The sequence below is a fragment of the Halichoeres trimaculatus genome, unplaced genomic scaffold, assembly GCF_033239565.1.
Source record: "Halichoeres trimaculatus isolate MK-OKI-2021-1 unplaced genomic scaffold, fHalTri1.1 fHalTri1_scaffold_18, whole genome shotgun sequence".
NCBI lineage: Eukaryota > Metazoa > Chordata > Actinopteri > Labriformes > Labridae > Halichoeres > Halichoeres trimaculatus.
This window is the reverse complement of record NW_027437196.1, coordinates 347,501-364,146: the sequence shown is the minus strand read 5'-3', so window position 1 is coordinate 364,146 and position 16,646 is coordinate 347,501. Positions and strand designations below refer to the sequence as shown.

The following is a 16,646-nucleotide window of genomic DNA, read 5'->3' as shown; positions in this document are numbered from 1 at the left end:
AACAGGGCTGTTATTTTCCTCAGGTTCAGCCCTGCAGCCCCAAACCGACCAGAACCAGAACTGGATCTTTATCTGAAGGACACAGACTCTGATCATTTGGATCCGACTCTTTATTTCATGAGTAACTGATAGAAACAACACGTGGATTCCTGAAAGTGTCTGAAAAATGTCAGGACTGAGGAAGTTTCCCAGAGTTTCCGGTTCAGACACGTCCCTCACGGCCGGGGACAGACACGCTGTGATGGGCGTGGTCAGGTGGTCCCAGGAGGCCGACATGACGCTGCAGGGTCACTGTGCATGTTTACATCAGATTTAACAGATTGAGTGGCCTTGAGAGGAGGCTGAGCAGCCGTTACCTGCACGCTGATCACCTGGAGGCTTTAACGAGCAGAGCTTCAGAGTTTCACCCTCTCATCGTACAGAAATAGAGATGATTATTCACTGATCGGTGACTCTGAGTCTAAGGAGCGCATGAAAAGACTAAAGAAAGCCCAGAATTCCCCTCTCTCCTCTCTTTCCTCCTCTGCTGTGAATCAGCCCGTCGTCTTTTTCAGACGCCGCCTGCCTCTGGGCGTCCGTCTGTGTGTCTGTGTGTCAGGATCAGAGACAGGAAGTGAGCGCTGGTCAGGACACACGCCTCAGTGTGCCATGGAGACTGTCCGAGGTTTTCAGCTTTGTCCCTGTGCTGCTCGGCCTGTCTGGATGATGGGACCAGGACTCAGACTGAGAGGAGGATCAAAGCTAAACCATGATCTGGACCTCCTGGAGTCCTCTGAGGGGTTGAGGCCTGGGGGGGGCAGAGTCTCTGAGATCCACGGAGAGATGTCAGGTCTTGTTTTCTGGGCCTCCCAGGTGGACTCAAGGAGAAATGCTAACAAACAGAGCTATCAGTGTGAGCGCGCTCAGATCAGAGCCAGAGGCTGTTCACAGCCTGACAGCTCGCTGCTCCTCGACTCCTCGACTCCTCGACTCCTCCTGCAGATTTCTGACCTCGATGCTCCTCGCCGGCGTCTTCAGAGACTCCTCCTGATTCAGACAGAGAGGACACACTCCTCTGTGTGTGAGGCTGAAAAATAAAGATACACACCTCAGAAACTCCCTGCCACAGTCTGTCAAAGAGGTTTCACACACCAACTGGACAAAGCAAATCATATGAAGCTGAAAGAGTTTGATTTAACTCTTGATACAGAGGATTTCTTGGTGTTTCTGCAGATCACAGAGACAAACAACTTTTTCAAACATGATTTATTCATTTTCTTTTCCTGCATCTGAGGAAAAACAAACCCCACAGTTCTCTGCATCATTTCACGTCACTCTCCAAAGATGATCAGAGTCCAGTCCGGACCGATGGGACACGAGACGAGGAATCAAACGGTTGCAGAGTTGGAGGAAGAAGACCTCCAGTCCAGGTCAGGACAGACTGGGACTCAGACAAAGTCCGGTATCTCAGTCTTTCTGTTTTATCGTGTTAAGGGTCAAAGCCTGAGTCAGAAACTTACCTTAATCTGAGGTGAGGAGTCAGAAAAAGCCTCCTTCACAGGGCCTCTCCTCTCCTCTCCTCTCCTCTCCTCTCCTCTCCTCTCCTCTCCTCTCCTCTCCTCTCCTCTCCTCTCCTCTCCCTCCTGCTGGGAGGAGCCTGAACTTTCCTGTTTCTCTCCAGCTAAGGCAGGGGTCTTCAACCTGTGGCTCTGGAGTCTTATGCGGCCCTTTGACTCCTTTGCAGTGGCTCCTTGTAGCTTTAAAATATTATTGAAATAAAGGGCTTTTAATATTTTAATGATAACAACACAGACACTAAGTAAAATAATAATATAAAATTTGGACTAAAATGAATCACCCCTTGAAAAAAAGCTTTAATTTTTTTAATGATTTCTTTTTAATTTTTTTTTATTTTTATTTTTATTTTTTTTTATTTCAATTTTTGACATTTTAACAAATTAAGAAAAAGAATTCCGCATTTTTTTAAAAAGATTTTGCAATTTTTTTAAATATAAATCCCTCATTTTTGCAATTTTAGAAAGTTTTTACAACTTTTGGAAATTAAGCAAAATTTTGAGAGTGCATTATTTAGGTTTCTTTTTTTTTGCAAATTTATGTCATTTCATCAATTTCTTTGAAATTTTGCACATTTTTAAAAATATTTTTTTGTTTTGCAAATTTTTGATCTTTTCTCAATTTCCAAATTGTGCAAAATTTATAACATCTATGACACTACAAATTTCTTTTTTCTTTAATTTGCAAATTTATTAAAAAATAAATTAAATGAATAAATTAATAAAAATAAAAAACTAAGAAATCACATGTGAAAATTTATAAACACAAAAACGTTTCGTTTAGATAATTATTCTCCTGATTATAAACTTTTTTTGGTCTTATTGTGAAGATAAAGTAGATTTTGTGGCTCCTGAATGACTGTCATCCAGGTGAGCTGAGGAAAAACGGCTCTTTTGAGAGTAAAGGTTGCAGACCCCTGAGCTAAGGGGACTTTATCAGGACCAGTTCTTTGGTTCAGAGTGTGGACTCTACCTGACAGGTGAAGTCTCCTTTTTTAAACTCTGTGCTGTTGGTAACTGATGTGTCTGACTCCTTCCTGTCCCTGAGCGGAGGTCTGAAGCGCTCCATGGGCGCTGCCACAGTCCGCCACAGTCCGCCCCCCCTCGGCCCAGAGAGCTGCTGTAAATCACTTTCAGTGAATGATTAACTGAGAGCGTCACATTCCTCCTGCTGATTCAGCCGTCCTCTGCAAAACACTCACACAACTCTTTCTCTCTCTTTCTAGAAGCTTCCTCCTCTGCTGTCGACCCAGAGTGTCTCCTCTGGTCTCCCCTGGTCTCCTCTGGTCCAGGTGCAGAGCTGATCAGGCTGCGCTGCCTCGACAGGACTCTGGTGAACGTGGTCTCTGAAGGAATGCAGTGACAGGTCTAGACCTGAACTTCCGCATTGAGCAGGAAGAAGTCAAGAGTCAGAGAGACCGATGCAGTCCACATCCACACACCCTGAGCCGCCTCTGAGGGAGCGCTGAGAGTCCCGCCGACACCCATGAAGCTTCTGTCCTCAAACTAACGGCTCAAACTCGGACCTGACGCCCTGAAAAGGTGAGTCCATGTCCCTTTGGTTCTTCCTTCAGTCTCCAGTCCACGGTCTGGACCTGGACTCTGTCAGACTCTGTTTCAGCTGATTGTGCTGACAGATCACTTCTTCAGGAGCTGGAGGTTAGACCAGTTTTTCTCTGGGTCTGGGTCTGCTGGTTGGTGAGGTCTCTCTGTAAAGCTGTTATCTGTGTGTGTGTGTGTGTGTGTGTGTGTGTGTGTGTGTGTGTGTGTGTGTGTGTGTGTGTGTGTGTGTGTGTGTGTGTGTGACAGGGTGAACTTTCATACGTTCACAGGGTGTTAGCTCAGCTCTGGTCTTGGTTTTCCTCGGGCTGGGTGGACCTGGCTCTGGTTTCAGACCTCAGCAGGTTTCTGGTCTTAAGCTGTTCCCAGTTTGATCATAATTAAAGGAACAGTTCACCTTTTTTATCAGATAGATCAGATCTTTGACGTGTTAAAAACGCTCAGTCAGTTTGTGAAGGTGCAGTGCACTGTAAAAAGTCCACTGTAAAGATAACGGTTGAACACTGGCAGCAGAGTAGTCAGGATTTACTGTTATTTTTTACAGTGTATATTTAGACCAAACTGGATTTTTTTGTAAAAATTTCTGATTAAATTCACAGTCATTTCTTACAGCGTGTAAACACCGAGTGAACAGAGTGTTTCTGTGTTTGTTGGACTGAGGATCTGATGAGTCAGGTCCAAAGGGGGGTCCTGGTTCTGTATCTACAGAAAGGGTTAGGGGGGTTTTCCTGATCCGGATCTTCTGGTCCCGTTTAGAGTCACCATGACTTCAGGGTTTTCAGCCCCAGCACCGAGACTTCAGGGTACATTCAGTCCTGTAAACACATCTGCACATCAGAGTATGAATATCTGATCAGAGAGGAGGAGGAGGAGGAGGAGGAGGAGAAGGAGGAGGAGGAGGAGAAAGAGGAGGAGGAGGAAAAGAGGGAGGTCTCTGTACATTATGGTAAACAGCCTGCTTCATACAGATACTCACTGTTATTGTCTGCTTTTCATTTAAGCCTCTGAAACTTGAGGTATGTGTGTGTGTGTGTGTGTGTGTGTGTGTGTGTGTGTGTGTGTGTGTGTGTGTGTGTGTGTGTGTGTGTGTGTGTGTGTGTGTGTGTGTGTGTAGGGTGCAGGGTTTGGAAACAGGCCAGAGTGTTTCCAGTGATATTTTATAAACGCTGAGCGATCACATATTTCTGAGCGGTTTCTGGACACAAAGGAAGGAGGCTGAGGCGTGTTGGCGTGTTGGCGTGTTAGCGTGTTGGTGTGTTGGTGTGTTGGTGTGTTGACATGTTGGCGTGAAGCAGAGCAGCGAGCTCTGAGTGAGTCAGTGGTTATTTCAGACTAATGACCTCATCAGTCTCACCTGACAGGAGACCATCATCACATCACGCCTGAGCGTCCTCCTTCAGCTCCTTCTGAGCGCGCTCAGTATCAGTTTCCCCAAACAGCCTCAGCTGAGCCAAACGGGCTCTCCCTCCAACAATGATCCTGATTAAAATCTGAAACATGAGCCAACATCTGAAACTTCCTGAGAGGAAGAGTCAGCCGTCACGTCTGCTCCAGGGGAATCTGTGGATTCAGCCTCGCTCACACCGAGTCTCTGTTTGTCTTTCCTCCTGTGACCTCTGCTGACCTCAGCCTGCCCACATGTGGAGATAACTCTGACTCTGATTCACAACAAGAAATAAAACTGGAAACATCAAAGAAAAGGAAAGATTAACATGTAACTTTGGAAAGGAAACATTTGATACCAGCAGGTCAGCTGGACTGAGGAGGAACACGACATGAAGACATTTTAGATGATTACAGACTGTTTACAGGCTGTTTACAGGCTGTGTTCAGGCTGTGTTCAGGCTGTTTACAGGCTGTGTTCAGGCTGTTTACAGACTGTGTTCAGGCTGTTTACAGGCTGTGTTCAGGCTGTGTTCAGGCTGTTTACAGGCTGTGTTCAGGCTGTGTTCAGGCTGTTTACAGGCTGTGTTCAGGCTGTTTACAGACTGTGTTCAGGCTGTTTACAGGCTGTGTTCAGGCTGTGTTCAGGCTGTTTTTAATGTGTTCAGGCTGTTTTTACTGTGTTCAGGCTGTTTACAGGCTGTGTTCAGGCTGTGTTCAGGCTGTTTTTACTGTGTTCAGGCTGTGTTCAGGCTGTGTTCAGGCTGTGTTCAGGCTGTGTTCAGGCTGTTTTTACTGTGTTCAGGCTGTTTACAGGCTGTGTTCAGGCTGTTCAGGCTGTGTTCAGGCTGTTTACAGGCTGTGTTCAGGCTGTTTACAGACTGTGTTCAGGCTTTGTTCAGGCTTTGTTCAGGCTGTTTACAGGCTGTGTTCAGGCTGTTTACAGGCTGTGTTCAGGCTGTTTTCAGGCTGTTTACAGACTGTGTTCAGGCTGTTTACAGGCTGTGTTCAGGCTGTGTTCAGGCTGTTTTTAATGTGTTCAGGCTGTTTTTACTGTGTTCAGGCTGTTTACAGGCTGTGTTCAGGCTGTGTTCAGGCTGTTTTTACTGTGTTCAGGCTGTGTTCAGGCTGTGTTCAGGCTGTGTTCAGGCTGTGTTCAGGCTGTTTTTACTGTGTTCAGGCTGTTTACAGGCTGTGTTCAGGCTGTTCAGGCTGTGTTCAGGCTGTTTACAGGCTGTGTTCAGGCTGTTTACAGACTGTGTTCAGGCTTTGTTCAGGCTTTGTTCAGGCTGTTTACAGGCTGTGTTCAGGCTGTTTACAGGCTGTGTTCAGGCTGTTTTCAGGCTGTTTACAGACTGTGTTCAGGCTGTTTACAGGCTGTGTTCAGGCTGTGTTCAGGCTGTTTTTAATGTGTTCAGGCTGTTTTTACTGTGTTCAGGCTGTTTACAGGCTGTGTTCAGGCTGTGTTCAGGCTGTTTTTACTGTGTTCAGGCTGTGTTCAGGCTGTGTTCAGGCTGTTTTTACTGTGTTCAGGCTGTTTACAGGCTGTGTTCAGGCTGTTCAGGCTGTGTTCAGGCTGTTCAGGCTGTGTTCAGGCTGTTTACAGGCTGTGTTCAGGCTGTTTACAGGCTGTGTTCAGGCTGTTCAGGCTGTGTTCAGGCTGTTTACAGGCTGTGTTCAGGCTGTTTACAGACTGTGTTCAGGCTGTGTTCAGACTGTGTTCAGGCTGTTTACAGGCTGTGTTCAGGCTGTTTGCTGTCAGTGAGCAGAGCTGACGTACTGGTCAGATCTCTGTGGTGTGTTTTGGTGTGTATTGTGTTTTGTCTTAGCTCTGAATGCAAAGTGACATTAGAGGAAGGAGCAGATGAAGGAGCAAAGGAAGGAGGAGAAGAAGGAGCAGAGTAAGGAGCAGAAGAAGGAGCAGAGAAAGGAGCAGATGAAGGAGCAAAGGAAGGAGGAGAAGAAGGAGCAGAGGAAGGAGCAGAGGAAGGAGCAGAGGAAGGAGCAGAGTAAGGAGCAGAGTAAGGAGCAGAGTAAGGAGCAGAAGAAGGAGCAGAGAAAGGAGCAGATGAAGGAGCAGAGGAAGGAGCAGAGTAAGGAGCAGAGTAAGGAGCAGAGTAAGGAGCAGAAGAAGGAGCAGAGAAAGGAGCAGAGGAAGGAGCAGATGAAGGAGCAGATGAAGGAGCAGAGAAAGGAGCAGATGAAGGAGCAGATGAAGGAGCAGATGAAGGAGCAGATGAAGGAGCAGAGTAAGGAGCAGAGAAAGGAGCAGATGAAGGAGCAGATGAAGGAGCAGATGAAGGAGCAGATGAAGGAGCAGAGTAAGGAGCAGAGGAAGGAAAAGCTAATGAAACAGTAATGGAGTCTGCACAGCAGAGATTTCTGGGTAATGGGGAGGACGTGCTGATCCTCTGACTGGGATCCATTGATCTCCCCTCTTGGATCAGTAACAGGGTCTGAACCAGAACCAAAGCACTAACTGGGTCCAGGCAGGGAGGCTGCTGACAGCGTGAGGAGCCTCAGAGAGACTGAGGGGAACAGCCTCCGTCTGCAGGTGGCTGTGTGTGTCATCATTTCCTCCACATTTCAACAGAGCTGTTACAGGAAGTACACCCTCACCACTTCCTCTTCAGGGCCAACCAGTCGTTGGTGGGGGTGGGGGGTGGGGGGTGGGGGGCATGCTCCAGCATAGACCCACATTCACACGTCAGACGGAAATTACCGTCTCACAGAAAAACTCCTCAGCTCTACACACACACACACACACACACACACACACACACACACACACACACACACACACACACACACACACACACACACACACACACACATGTGTCAGCTGGGGACTGACAGAGACTCTCGTAGAAACACGGCGTTGCAGCGCGGCCTGAACTTTGGCCTGGATCGGTCGTCTGCGTCACAGGAACACGGAGCTGCAGGCTGCAGAGTCCTGGTTCTGATTAAACCCAAATGTTTCCCTCTTTCCTGCTGGATCACAGAGTTTACTGACTCCAAACTGTGCTGAGTGAAAGCAGAGGCTTACGCCGTCTTAGAGATAATATTTTCACATCCAGCGCACGAGCACAGCAGGGAGGACAAAAGCAAAGATGGAGTTATGAAAGAGTGAAAACCAGAGCGGCTGAGAGATTTCTTCATGCTCGCTCCGACTCGATAAAAACTAACGGCTGAGCAGCTGTGGTCACTGAGGTCTGTCTGCAGAGAGCCTCAGACACCGGGACCAAAACTCTGACCACACTCATCTGCAAGTTAACACAGCACGGCTCTGATATTAGCACACACACACACACACACACACACACACACACACTCAGCTGAGTACGAGTGTTTCTAACACAGACAGTGAAGCTGACCTCTGATAAACACTGAGCTTTAATCTCCGTGGTTTGATGAAGAAAAGCTGAGTTCATCACTTTAGCGTTAGCATCATTCTCCCTCAGTGAGCCACGTTAAAACCAAACTTCACCAGAGGAATGAAGAGGAGCAGCACCAAAACTTCAAACTCTGAGTCAGTGAGATCTATCCTTGGTGTGTTTGATCTATCCTTTGGACAGTCTGGATCAAACAGACCGTCTTCCTGAAAACCTTAAAGAGGGGCTACGGTGTCACTTTAGTCTGTATTCTGTGTCTCTGTTTCACAGCTCATAGCGTCCATGTTTTCTCCCTCTGGTGTTTTAGTAACCCTCATTCAGCCTCCGTCTGAGACACTTTGCTTTAGCTGCTGTCCCTTTAGCCACGTTTCCACCAAGTGGTCCGGTTTGGATCAAAGTCTGATCCTGTTTGTGTTTCCAAAGTCAACCATGACCTTGTTGGTAGGCGGCGTGTAAGCTGGATGCTGACAGTGACATCAGCTACGTGATGGTGTGATGTAATAGCAGCGCAACACAGTTTACCCGCTAATAAATCCAACGAAGAAGAAAAACACGACACAGTAAACAAAGAGCAGTCTGTTGGTGACGCCATTTTCCAAACAAACAGGAAGTTCTCTTCAGGAAGTGGACCGGAGGTCAACAGAGGGGAACCAGACAGTGGGACAGGACGGGTCGGTGATTTGGGGACCTGTCCTGGTTTTAGTCAAAGGAAACGCCACAAAATGTGCTGGACTGAGACGAACTGAACCGAAACACTCGGTGGAAACGCTCTACAACGTGTTTCAGCAGCTTCAACGTTTATAAGCGACTGTTAACTGTCTGTAATCAGAGCCGTGAAGCTTCTCTCTGTGTCTGCTCCATCTACCGTCTCCAGAGCCGCTCAGAGGATCCAGAGCCGCTCGGAGGATCCAGAGCCGCTCGGAGGATCCAGAGCCGCTCGGAGGATCCAGAGCCGCTCAAACGCTCTGATAGAGCTCAGTACGGTTAAACCGTGGATGCTGTGGAGGAGAGTGAACTCTCTCTGACTCCATCCTGCTCAGACTCCTCTGTGAGAAAACAGTCTGTGTTTGGTCTGCACACTGGATCCCTTCATAACATTGACTCTGAGAAAACCTGGGACACAGACAGAGAGACAGCAGACTGAACAGGACTACAGGAGTCTGTCTCAGCCTTTAAACCTGCTGATGTTCCCGCCCAGGCTTCCTCACACCAGCAGCCCTCAGTCAGGGCGAACTCGCTGTAAACGCTGTGAACTGAGGTGATGCAGGATTTCAACACATGACGCTCAGTGTTGACAAAGAGGATTGCAGAAATAAGCAGCAGGTCATGACTTGGAGAACTGGAAGTTGTGTTTGTGTAACTCAGAGTCAGGCTGGCACTGAGAGACGACTGAAGAAGAAGAAGAAGAAGAAGAAGAAGAAGAAGAAGACGAAGAAGAAGAGCGTCATGATGAGTTTAAAACCCTTTCAAAATAAAACTCCAGAGATAAAGAGCACAGACAGACAGACAGGAAGAATCCAGAGATGATCTTCAGTCTCCAGTTTAGCTCCAGCTGCAGGACTCAACACGTCCTGAGGAGAAATGAGAGCCTCAGAGTCATGCATACCTGTTTCCTTTCTCCGTCAGGGTTGGAGCTGTTTTCTCCGTCAGGGTTGGAGTTGTTTTCTCCGTCAGGGTTGGAGCTGTTTTCTCCGTCAGGGTTGGAGTTGTTTTCTCCGTCAGGGTTGGAGCTGTTTTCTCCGTCAGGGTTGGAGCTGTTTTGCAGGATTTCTCGTGGCCTCAGGCTCTGATTTACATCTGCACACACTTCACAGTCAGGGAGCAGGGCTGTGTTTGACGACTGGTTGGTGAAATTCACTTGTTTAACTTTTTACTGTGCAGACTGACTGACTGACTGACTGACTGACTGACTGACTGACTGACTGACTGACTGACTGACTGACTGACTGACTGACCGACTGACTGACTGACTGACTTAGAGACTGACTGACTGACTGACTGACTGACTGACTGACTGACTGACTGACTGACTGACTGACTGACTGACCGACTGACTGACTGACTGAGTGACCGACTAACTGACTGACTCTGACTGACTGACTGACTGACTGACTGACTGACTGACTGACTGACTAACTGACTGACTGAGTGACTGACTGACTAACTGACTGACTGACTAACTGACTGACTGACTGACTGACTGACTGACTGACTGACTGACTGATGGTCAGTCTGATGGTTGAGGACTCTCTGAGTCTAACTGGTCTCTCTCTGATCCCACAGATGGACGACATAGACGCCATGTTTTCAGACCTGCTGGGGGAGATGGACCTCCTCACACAGGTGAGCTCACACAGGTTTCACTACAAACAGGAGACCCTCACACCTGGATACCTGTACTGACTGATTATTATACCTGTGTTATTGTGTCTCATGGCTGGAGGAGCTTTAATTCAAATGACAGACTCAGCTGAGGGACGAGTGTCTCATGTTGTCCTGTACCTTTCTGTATCAGCTGCATTGGGGAGCTGTGAGAATTTCTTGCACTAGAGGATCAAAGCTCCCATGAGGAGTTTCAGCTCCCATGAGGAGTTTCAGCTCCCATGAGGAGTTTCAGCTCCCATGAGGAGTTTCAGGAGGTGAATAAACTCTGACAGTAAGAGCTTGGAGCAGGAGGAGGGGGCACCTCCTTTAGGAAACGCTGAAACGTTGAAATGCTGAGGCCTAACCCCAGCTGCACCAGTCCTATTTATAACCTCAGAACCCCTTATGACATCATCAGCTGAGTGGTTTCCATGGTGACCATTATCTTCATTAATTTCAATGGGTAAAAAAACTGTAGGAAAACACTTTATTTTTTAAAAAGTTCAAGAGTAATAAGTGTGAAAAGTACATTCACAATCCTCCTGAACACGCTGAACATTCTAAAAATTTGTTGAAGTAGTGAGCCGAAAAAAAAAGTAAATAAATAAAGGTAGGGCAAAGGCAAACAAGTGACTGAAATGGTTAACTGTACGACCTCTCTGTTGATTTTTCACTGTAAAGTCTCCAAGACTGTGACAATAAAGCAGAGTTGCAGCACTTATTTTGTCCACAGGGGGCGCCAGAATCAACACAAACAGTAAAAATCATCACAGGAGCTTTAAAGAGGAAAACAAAGTATTAGAATGTAAGTTAAAGTTATTTTTTAGCCCAAATCCGTTTTTTTTTTTCTTTTTTTTTTACATTGTTTTATACGTAAGAAAAATTCATGCAATCAGATGTTTTTGTGGCCATTATTAATTATGTTTGTAACTATAGGATAAAAACAGCAGATATAGATCCTGAGGTTTCCCAGTGTGAAGCTGTTGAAATGAGTTTTTTTGGACTTTGAGTTTCCTCTGTCTGTTTGTAAAAACACATATTTTTCAGATAAAGGAGGTTAAATCAATCTTTCACGCCGCTCGTCCTCTGCAGACCTCCTGTGGGTAAATCTCACCTCGTACCTCAAACAGACCGACTCCTCAGAGTCTGACGACAGACTCCCTGAACCCTCCATCCATCACTCAGACACACAGACCGGTCAGCAAACAGGCCCAGCGGGGCAGAAACCACTCTCTGTGGCTGTGGGTTAGTCCTCCATCTGAAGGGGGTCAAAGGTGAACCCCTAACCCAGCAGAGACCAGACTCTCTCCTCAGACAGACCCTGCTGCTCACTTTGATGCTGATTTCTAACCCCAGGTGTAGTGATCCTGACTCCTCACCTGGACACAGACAGAGACACTCAGTGAACACTGGACCTGTTAACTTTCTTACATAACGCTCAGGAGCAGTTTTTGTTTCAGCTCTCGGCCCGCGTCGTCTCCTGGGATCTCCTCGCTGCAGATATTTGGTTCACACTAAAATAAACTCCCTGCTTTGTTTGTTTCTCTCCTCCAGAGTCTGGGTCAGGAAACGGTGCCTCCTGAACCCCTCCCCAGCACCAACGAAGAAGTCAGCTACTCCATCGGCTTCACAGACCTGAACGGTGACTAAACCTTTCCTGTGTGAAACGCTCAGAGATCAGGCTGGTTCTGACAGAGCGGCGTGCGGCGTGCGTCAGTGCGCGGCAGGAAGTGACACGTTTCATCAGCTATCTCAGTCCTGATTACCAGAGGAGACAAGGAGCACAGAGGAGCACAGGGAGGAGCTTAGAGAGGAGCACAGAGAGGAGCACAGAGAGAGGAGCACAGAGAGGAGCTTAGAGAGGAGCACAGAGAGGAGCACAGAGAGGAGCACAGAGAGGAGCTCAGAGAGGAGCTTAGAGAGGAGCACAGAGAGGAGCTTAGAGAGGAGCACAGAGAGGAGCACAGAGAGGAGCTCAGAGAGGAGCTTAGAGAGGAGCACAGAGAGGAGCACAGAGAGGAGCACAGAGAGAGGAGCACAGAGAGGAGCACAGAGAGGAGCGCAGGGAGGAGCGCAGAGAGGAGCACAGAGAGGAGCTCAGAGAGGAGCACAGAGAGGAGCACAGAGAGGAGCACAGAGAGAGGAGCACAGAGAGAGGAGCTCAGAGAGGAGCACAGAGAGGAGCACAGAGAGGAGCACTGACAGTGCTCAGTCTGCTGGATCCAGCTCAGGAGGTGATTCAGAGGAAGATTGAGGGCCTGCTACGTGCTAATTACCGCGGCTCTAACGAGCTGTCAAACAGGCTAATGTCAGAGCGCGGTCGCAGCGTGTGCTGGTGCTCACACTTTAAGTGTCCCTCTCCCTGTTGTCCTCCATCAGCTCTGTCATTACAGGCTCAGGCTCATCCAATCAGGTTCAAGCGGCTAAAAGGTGTTTATAACAAATCACAAAGACTAAACTGATACATTAGCATGTTAGCATGTTCACATTTCATAATCACAAAACAGACAAAGAGTCCTGCTAGGGCTGTGTTTGAATGTTTGGTCAAAGATAAGAACTCTGTCATATTTCCTCTGATGGATGAGGCTAAAAGCTAACACAAGGGCTAAGGGCTAACGCAAAGGCTAAAGATACAGGCCAAAGGCTAACACAAAGGTTAAAGGCTAAAAAAAAAGGCTAAAGTCTAAAACAACAGCTAAAGATGCAGGATCAACGCTAGGACATGGGATATAAGCTAAAACACAAGCTAAAGGCTACAACATGAGTTAAAGGTTAGGGCTAAAGGCAGCAAACCTGATCTACAAGCTAAAACTGAAATTAAAGGTTAAAACACTGTCCAAATGCATAAACACAAGCCAAAGGCTAATATGTCAGCTAAAATTTAAAACACAGGCTGAAAGCTAATTCATTGGCTTAAAGCTAAAACACAAGCTGAAGGCTAAAGATACAGGCTAAACGCTAAAATACAGGTTTAAAGGCTTCAACATAGCCTACAACCTTAAAAATTACCTCAAAGCTAAATCATGAGCTAAAGGCTGAAACACAAACTAAAGGCTAAAACATAGGCTAAATGCTAAACACAGGTTCAAAGGCTAAAACACAGACTAAAGCTGTAAACATTACTTTCAGGCTATAACATGAGCTAAAGGCTAAAACATGAACTAAAAGCTTCAACATAAGCTAAAGGCTAAAGAAACAGGGTAAAGACTAAACCATGTGCTAAAGGCTAAAACATGAGCAGAGGGCTAAAGATACAGGCTTAAGGCTAAAACATTAGCTGATGGCTAAAACACGAGCTTAAGGCTAAAACATGACCCAAAGGCTAAAACAAAGGCTAAATGCTACAACACAGGCTAAATGCTAAACCCCAGGTTAATGTGTTAGTGCTAATGTTGTCTCCAACCCACAGTCAGCAGTTATTCTGCAGTGGTCTGTTCAAACTTGAGAGTCTATCAATAAAATGAAGAGCCAGGTTATTTTAGCTCTGATTGGTGAGGTTGGAGTTGGTAGATGAGCTCTGGTAGGACAGAACCAGGGTTCACTAATGTTACACGTTACAGACACAAAGTCAGTCTCCTGTTTCAGGTATAGAAATATAAAGTGTGTACAGGGTCATGTTGTAACGGGTCACCTGACTTCCTCCCCTCCAGAGTCGCTTCATGAACTTGAGGACAATGACCTGGACGCCCTCATGGCCGACCTCGTGGCCGACCTGAACGCAACGGAAGAGAAACTGGCGGCTCAGATAGAAGACCTGAAGGTGCCGTCCTCGCCCCCGTCAGATCTGCCGGCTCCACCGCAGGGCCTCAGCACCCACCCTGCTTCCTCCACCGCCTCCCCAACATCACCCGCCAGCAGCAGCAGCGGCAGCAATGTTAGCACCCCGGCCTCCTCCTCCACCTCCCCCCTGCCACCTCCTCCTCCTCAGTCTGCAAAGCCCACGATGGTGAGTCAGCCTTTCTCAGAGATAACAGAGGAGCCTTTGACCTCTACAGGAACTGCTCCACAATTTAAGAAGTGAGAGTTTTAAATTAGGCTTTCGTAGAAATAGAGGCTGATTTTTGGTTTGTGGGGTTTTCAGGAAGCTGCCACAAAGCGCAGAGACAGAGTTTCTGTTCAGTCCGCTCAGAGACAAATGTGTAAAATCAGAAACATGAAGCAGAGAGCGTCACCGTCTCTCTGAGCCCTGCGTGACAGGACGGCATTAGGACGAACACACGCCTGTTCCCAGCGTGTGAGTTTCTGCCGAGCTCTCTGAGTCTGCGAGCAGATGGGGAGAGGAGCACGCCTCAGACCACGGCAGGACGGTGAGGTCATGGCGAAGCGTTTGCCGGATGGAGGCATCTGTTACAGTTACAGAGACTCATGAGTCCGTCTGGAAGAGATCAAACACACACACACACACACACACACACACACACACACACACACACACACACACACACACACACACACACACACACACACACACACTCAGGGCCACGAGGCAGGAAGGAGTAACAGGATCAATACCAAAGGTTGGAGTCGGGGAGGTAAGATCTGGCAGCGACGGGCGGGTGGGGGGGTGAATCCAGACGGGAGCTTATTGCTTTAGCAGGTTTGTTACCTCATCCTTCAGAGGTAAAAACACCAGCTGTGCTCGGGCCCTGAATGTGTCATTGTTCGAGGCCGACAAGTTCATTAAACCTGCACCGGCAGGACTTTAACGTAAAAACAGCCAAAAAGGAAAAGTTGGCTTGTCCCTGATCATCCAGATTCAGGAGGTGAAACGATCCTCATGAAGAGCTGGAGCTGACGCTACGGTCCTAAACTAAAAACTGGATCAAAACTAAACTCTACTCCTCATGAACAGAATGAACCTGACGCTGTTTTTAGTCTCCATTAACTGACATTTCGCCCTTTTCTGAAGACGTGGTTCAAGATGTTTAAAAATGTGTACCTTCCTCTTTTTATTGAGAGCGAGACGAGTGGATAGACACCTCACTCGGGTATATTTTTGCACGTAGTAAGCATGCTAATTAGCTTAGCTTAGCATAAAGAGATGTACTAAACTAGTGGTGTTATTTAACTGTAACAAACCAGCCTTCAAGCTTCCATAAACATCACCTACAAACAGTTAATGTCGTGTTTACAGACACAAAACAAACCTGAGGATTATAACTCGTAGCTTTAGGTTGGTGGTGTGCAACAGGATGTGTCCGTCTGTTAGAAATGACTTCAGTGAAGCTATGCTAACAGAGTTTAGCAGTGTGCCGATGACAAATAATACTCATGGAAGTCACTACAGGGCAGGAAACATCAAAAACTTAGTCCCACGTTGTTTCTGGATTGTTTAGATGGCACCGTACTTTGGCGTGCTAAGCTAAGCTAATCATCTGCAACTTCACATTTGACTTACGGGTATGGGAGTGTGATGAATTATTATTGATGAGGTATAAATGTCAGACTCTTCCCTGACAGTGATCAGAGATGGTTTCCTCTCTGAGCGCACAGCGCTGGCTCTCTCTCAGCGCGGTTTGAAGCACGTTTTAAGCTAACTCTGGATCAGATGATCGTCTGTTTGTGATTATATCCCTACTGTCTGATTACATGTGATTGTTTTTCTGTTTAGGAGGAAATCGAGGCGCAGATGAAAGCAGACAAAATCAAGCTCGCCCTGGAGAAGCTCAAGGAAGCGAAAGTGAAAAAGGTACGAGGCCAAACTTTGATCCTCATCCTCTGCCAGCTCTAAACTTTAAAGAGGGAGTGAATTACAACCGTACGGACATCTCTGTGAAAGACGTCACGCTGAAACGTAGCTGGGCTCTTTCTCTTCGCCTGCTCCAGCCATCAATCAGAGTAATGGAGCGACTCCTCCATCCTGCCAACTTCCTGCAGGACGCTCCGGTTTCCTCTGGGCGGCCTGCGGACACTATCTCATCTTCAAAGCTGAGCAGAGCTGACGTGTGCTCGCACGCAGAGCTGACACCATGATCTGCAGTTTACACAGACCACACTGATCCCACGCCAACCGCACTGAGCGCCGCCGTCATACGTGATGTGTCTGACCGTGTTTGACTCTTTAACTCTCAGTCCCGCTCCAAACGTGATGAATCTGACACGATGGGCCCAAACGTTGTAGATATGAGGAGGAGCAGGAGGACTCATGATGTGATATCCAGAGACGATGGACTCACCCAGACCGTGACCCCGTGCTGCTCCAACGCGTGCTCCAACGCGTGCTCCAACGCGTGCTCCAACGCGTGCTCCAACGCGTGCTCCAACGCGTGCTCCAACGCGTGCTCCAACGCGTGCTCCAACGCGTGCTCCAACGCGTGCTCCAACGCGTGCTCCAACGCGTGCTCCGACACCTCCAACCTCCTGATAACATCGCTCCGTCTGTACGACGCGAGGC

At 47.6% G+C, this 16,646-nt stretch overlaps 1 protein-coding gene across 2 annotated transcripts in view; it reads left to right on the top strand.

Moving 5' to 3' along the window:
• Nucleotides 1-2,753: 2,753 nt before the first annotated feature.
• The window catches only part of apbb1ip (amyloid beta (A4) precursor protein-binding, family B, member 1 interacting protein), a 24,568-nt gene continuing 10,675 nt past the window's right edge, over nt 2,754-16,646 (top strand). Inside the window, exons 1-5 of one of the 2 annotated variants that reach the window (XM_074692949.1) lie at nt 2,754-3,095; nt 10,172-10,231; nt 11,807-11,894; nt 13,903-14,198; nt 15,864-15,941. In XM_074692949.1, the coding sequence (XP_074549050.1) occupies nt 10,172-10,231; nt 11,807-11,894; nt 13,903-14,198; nt 15,864-15,941 (522 nt within the window). In that variant the 5' untranslated portion in view covers nt 2,754-3,095. The remainder of the gene's footprint in view (nt 3,096-10,171; nt 10,232-11,806; nt 11,895-13,902; nt 14,199-15,863; nt 15,942-16,646) is intronic. The other variant, XM_074692948.1, reaches the window with a different exon arrangement.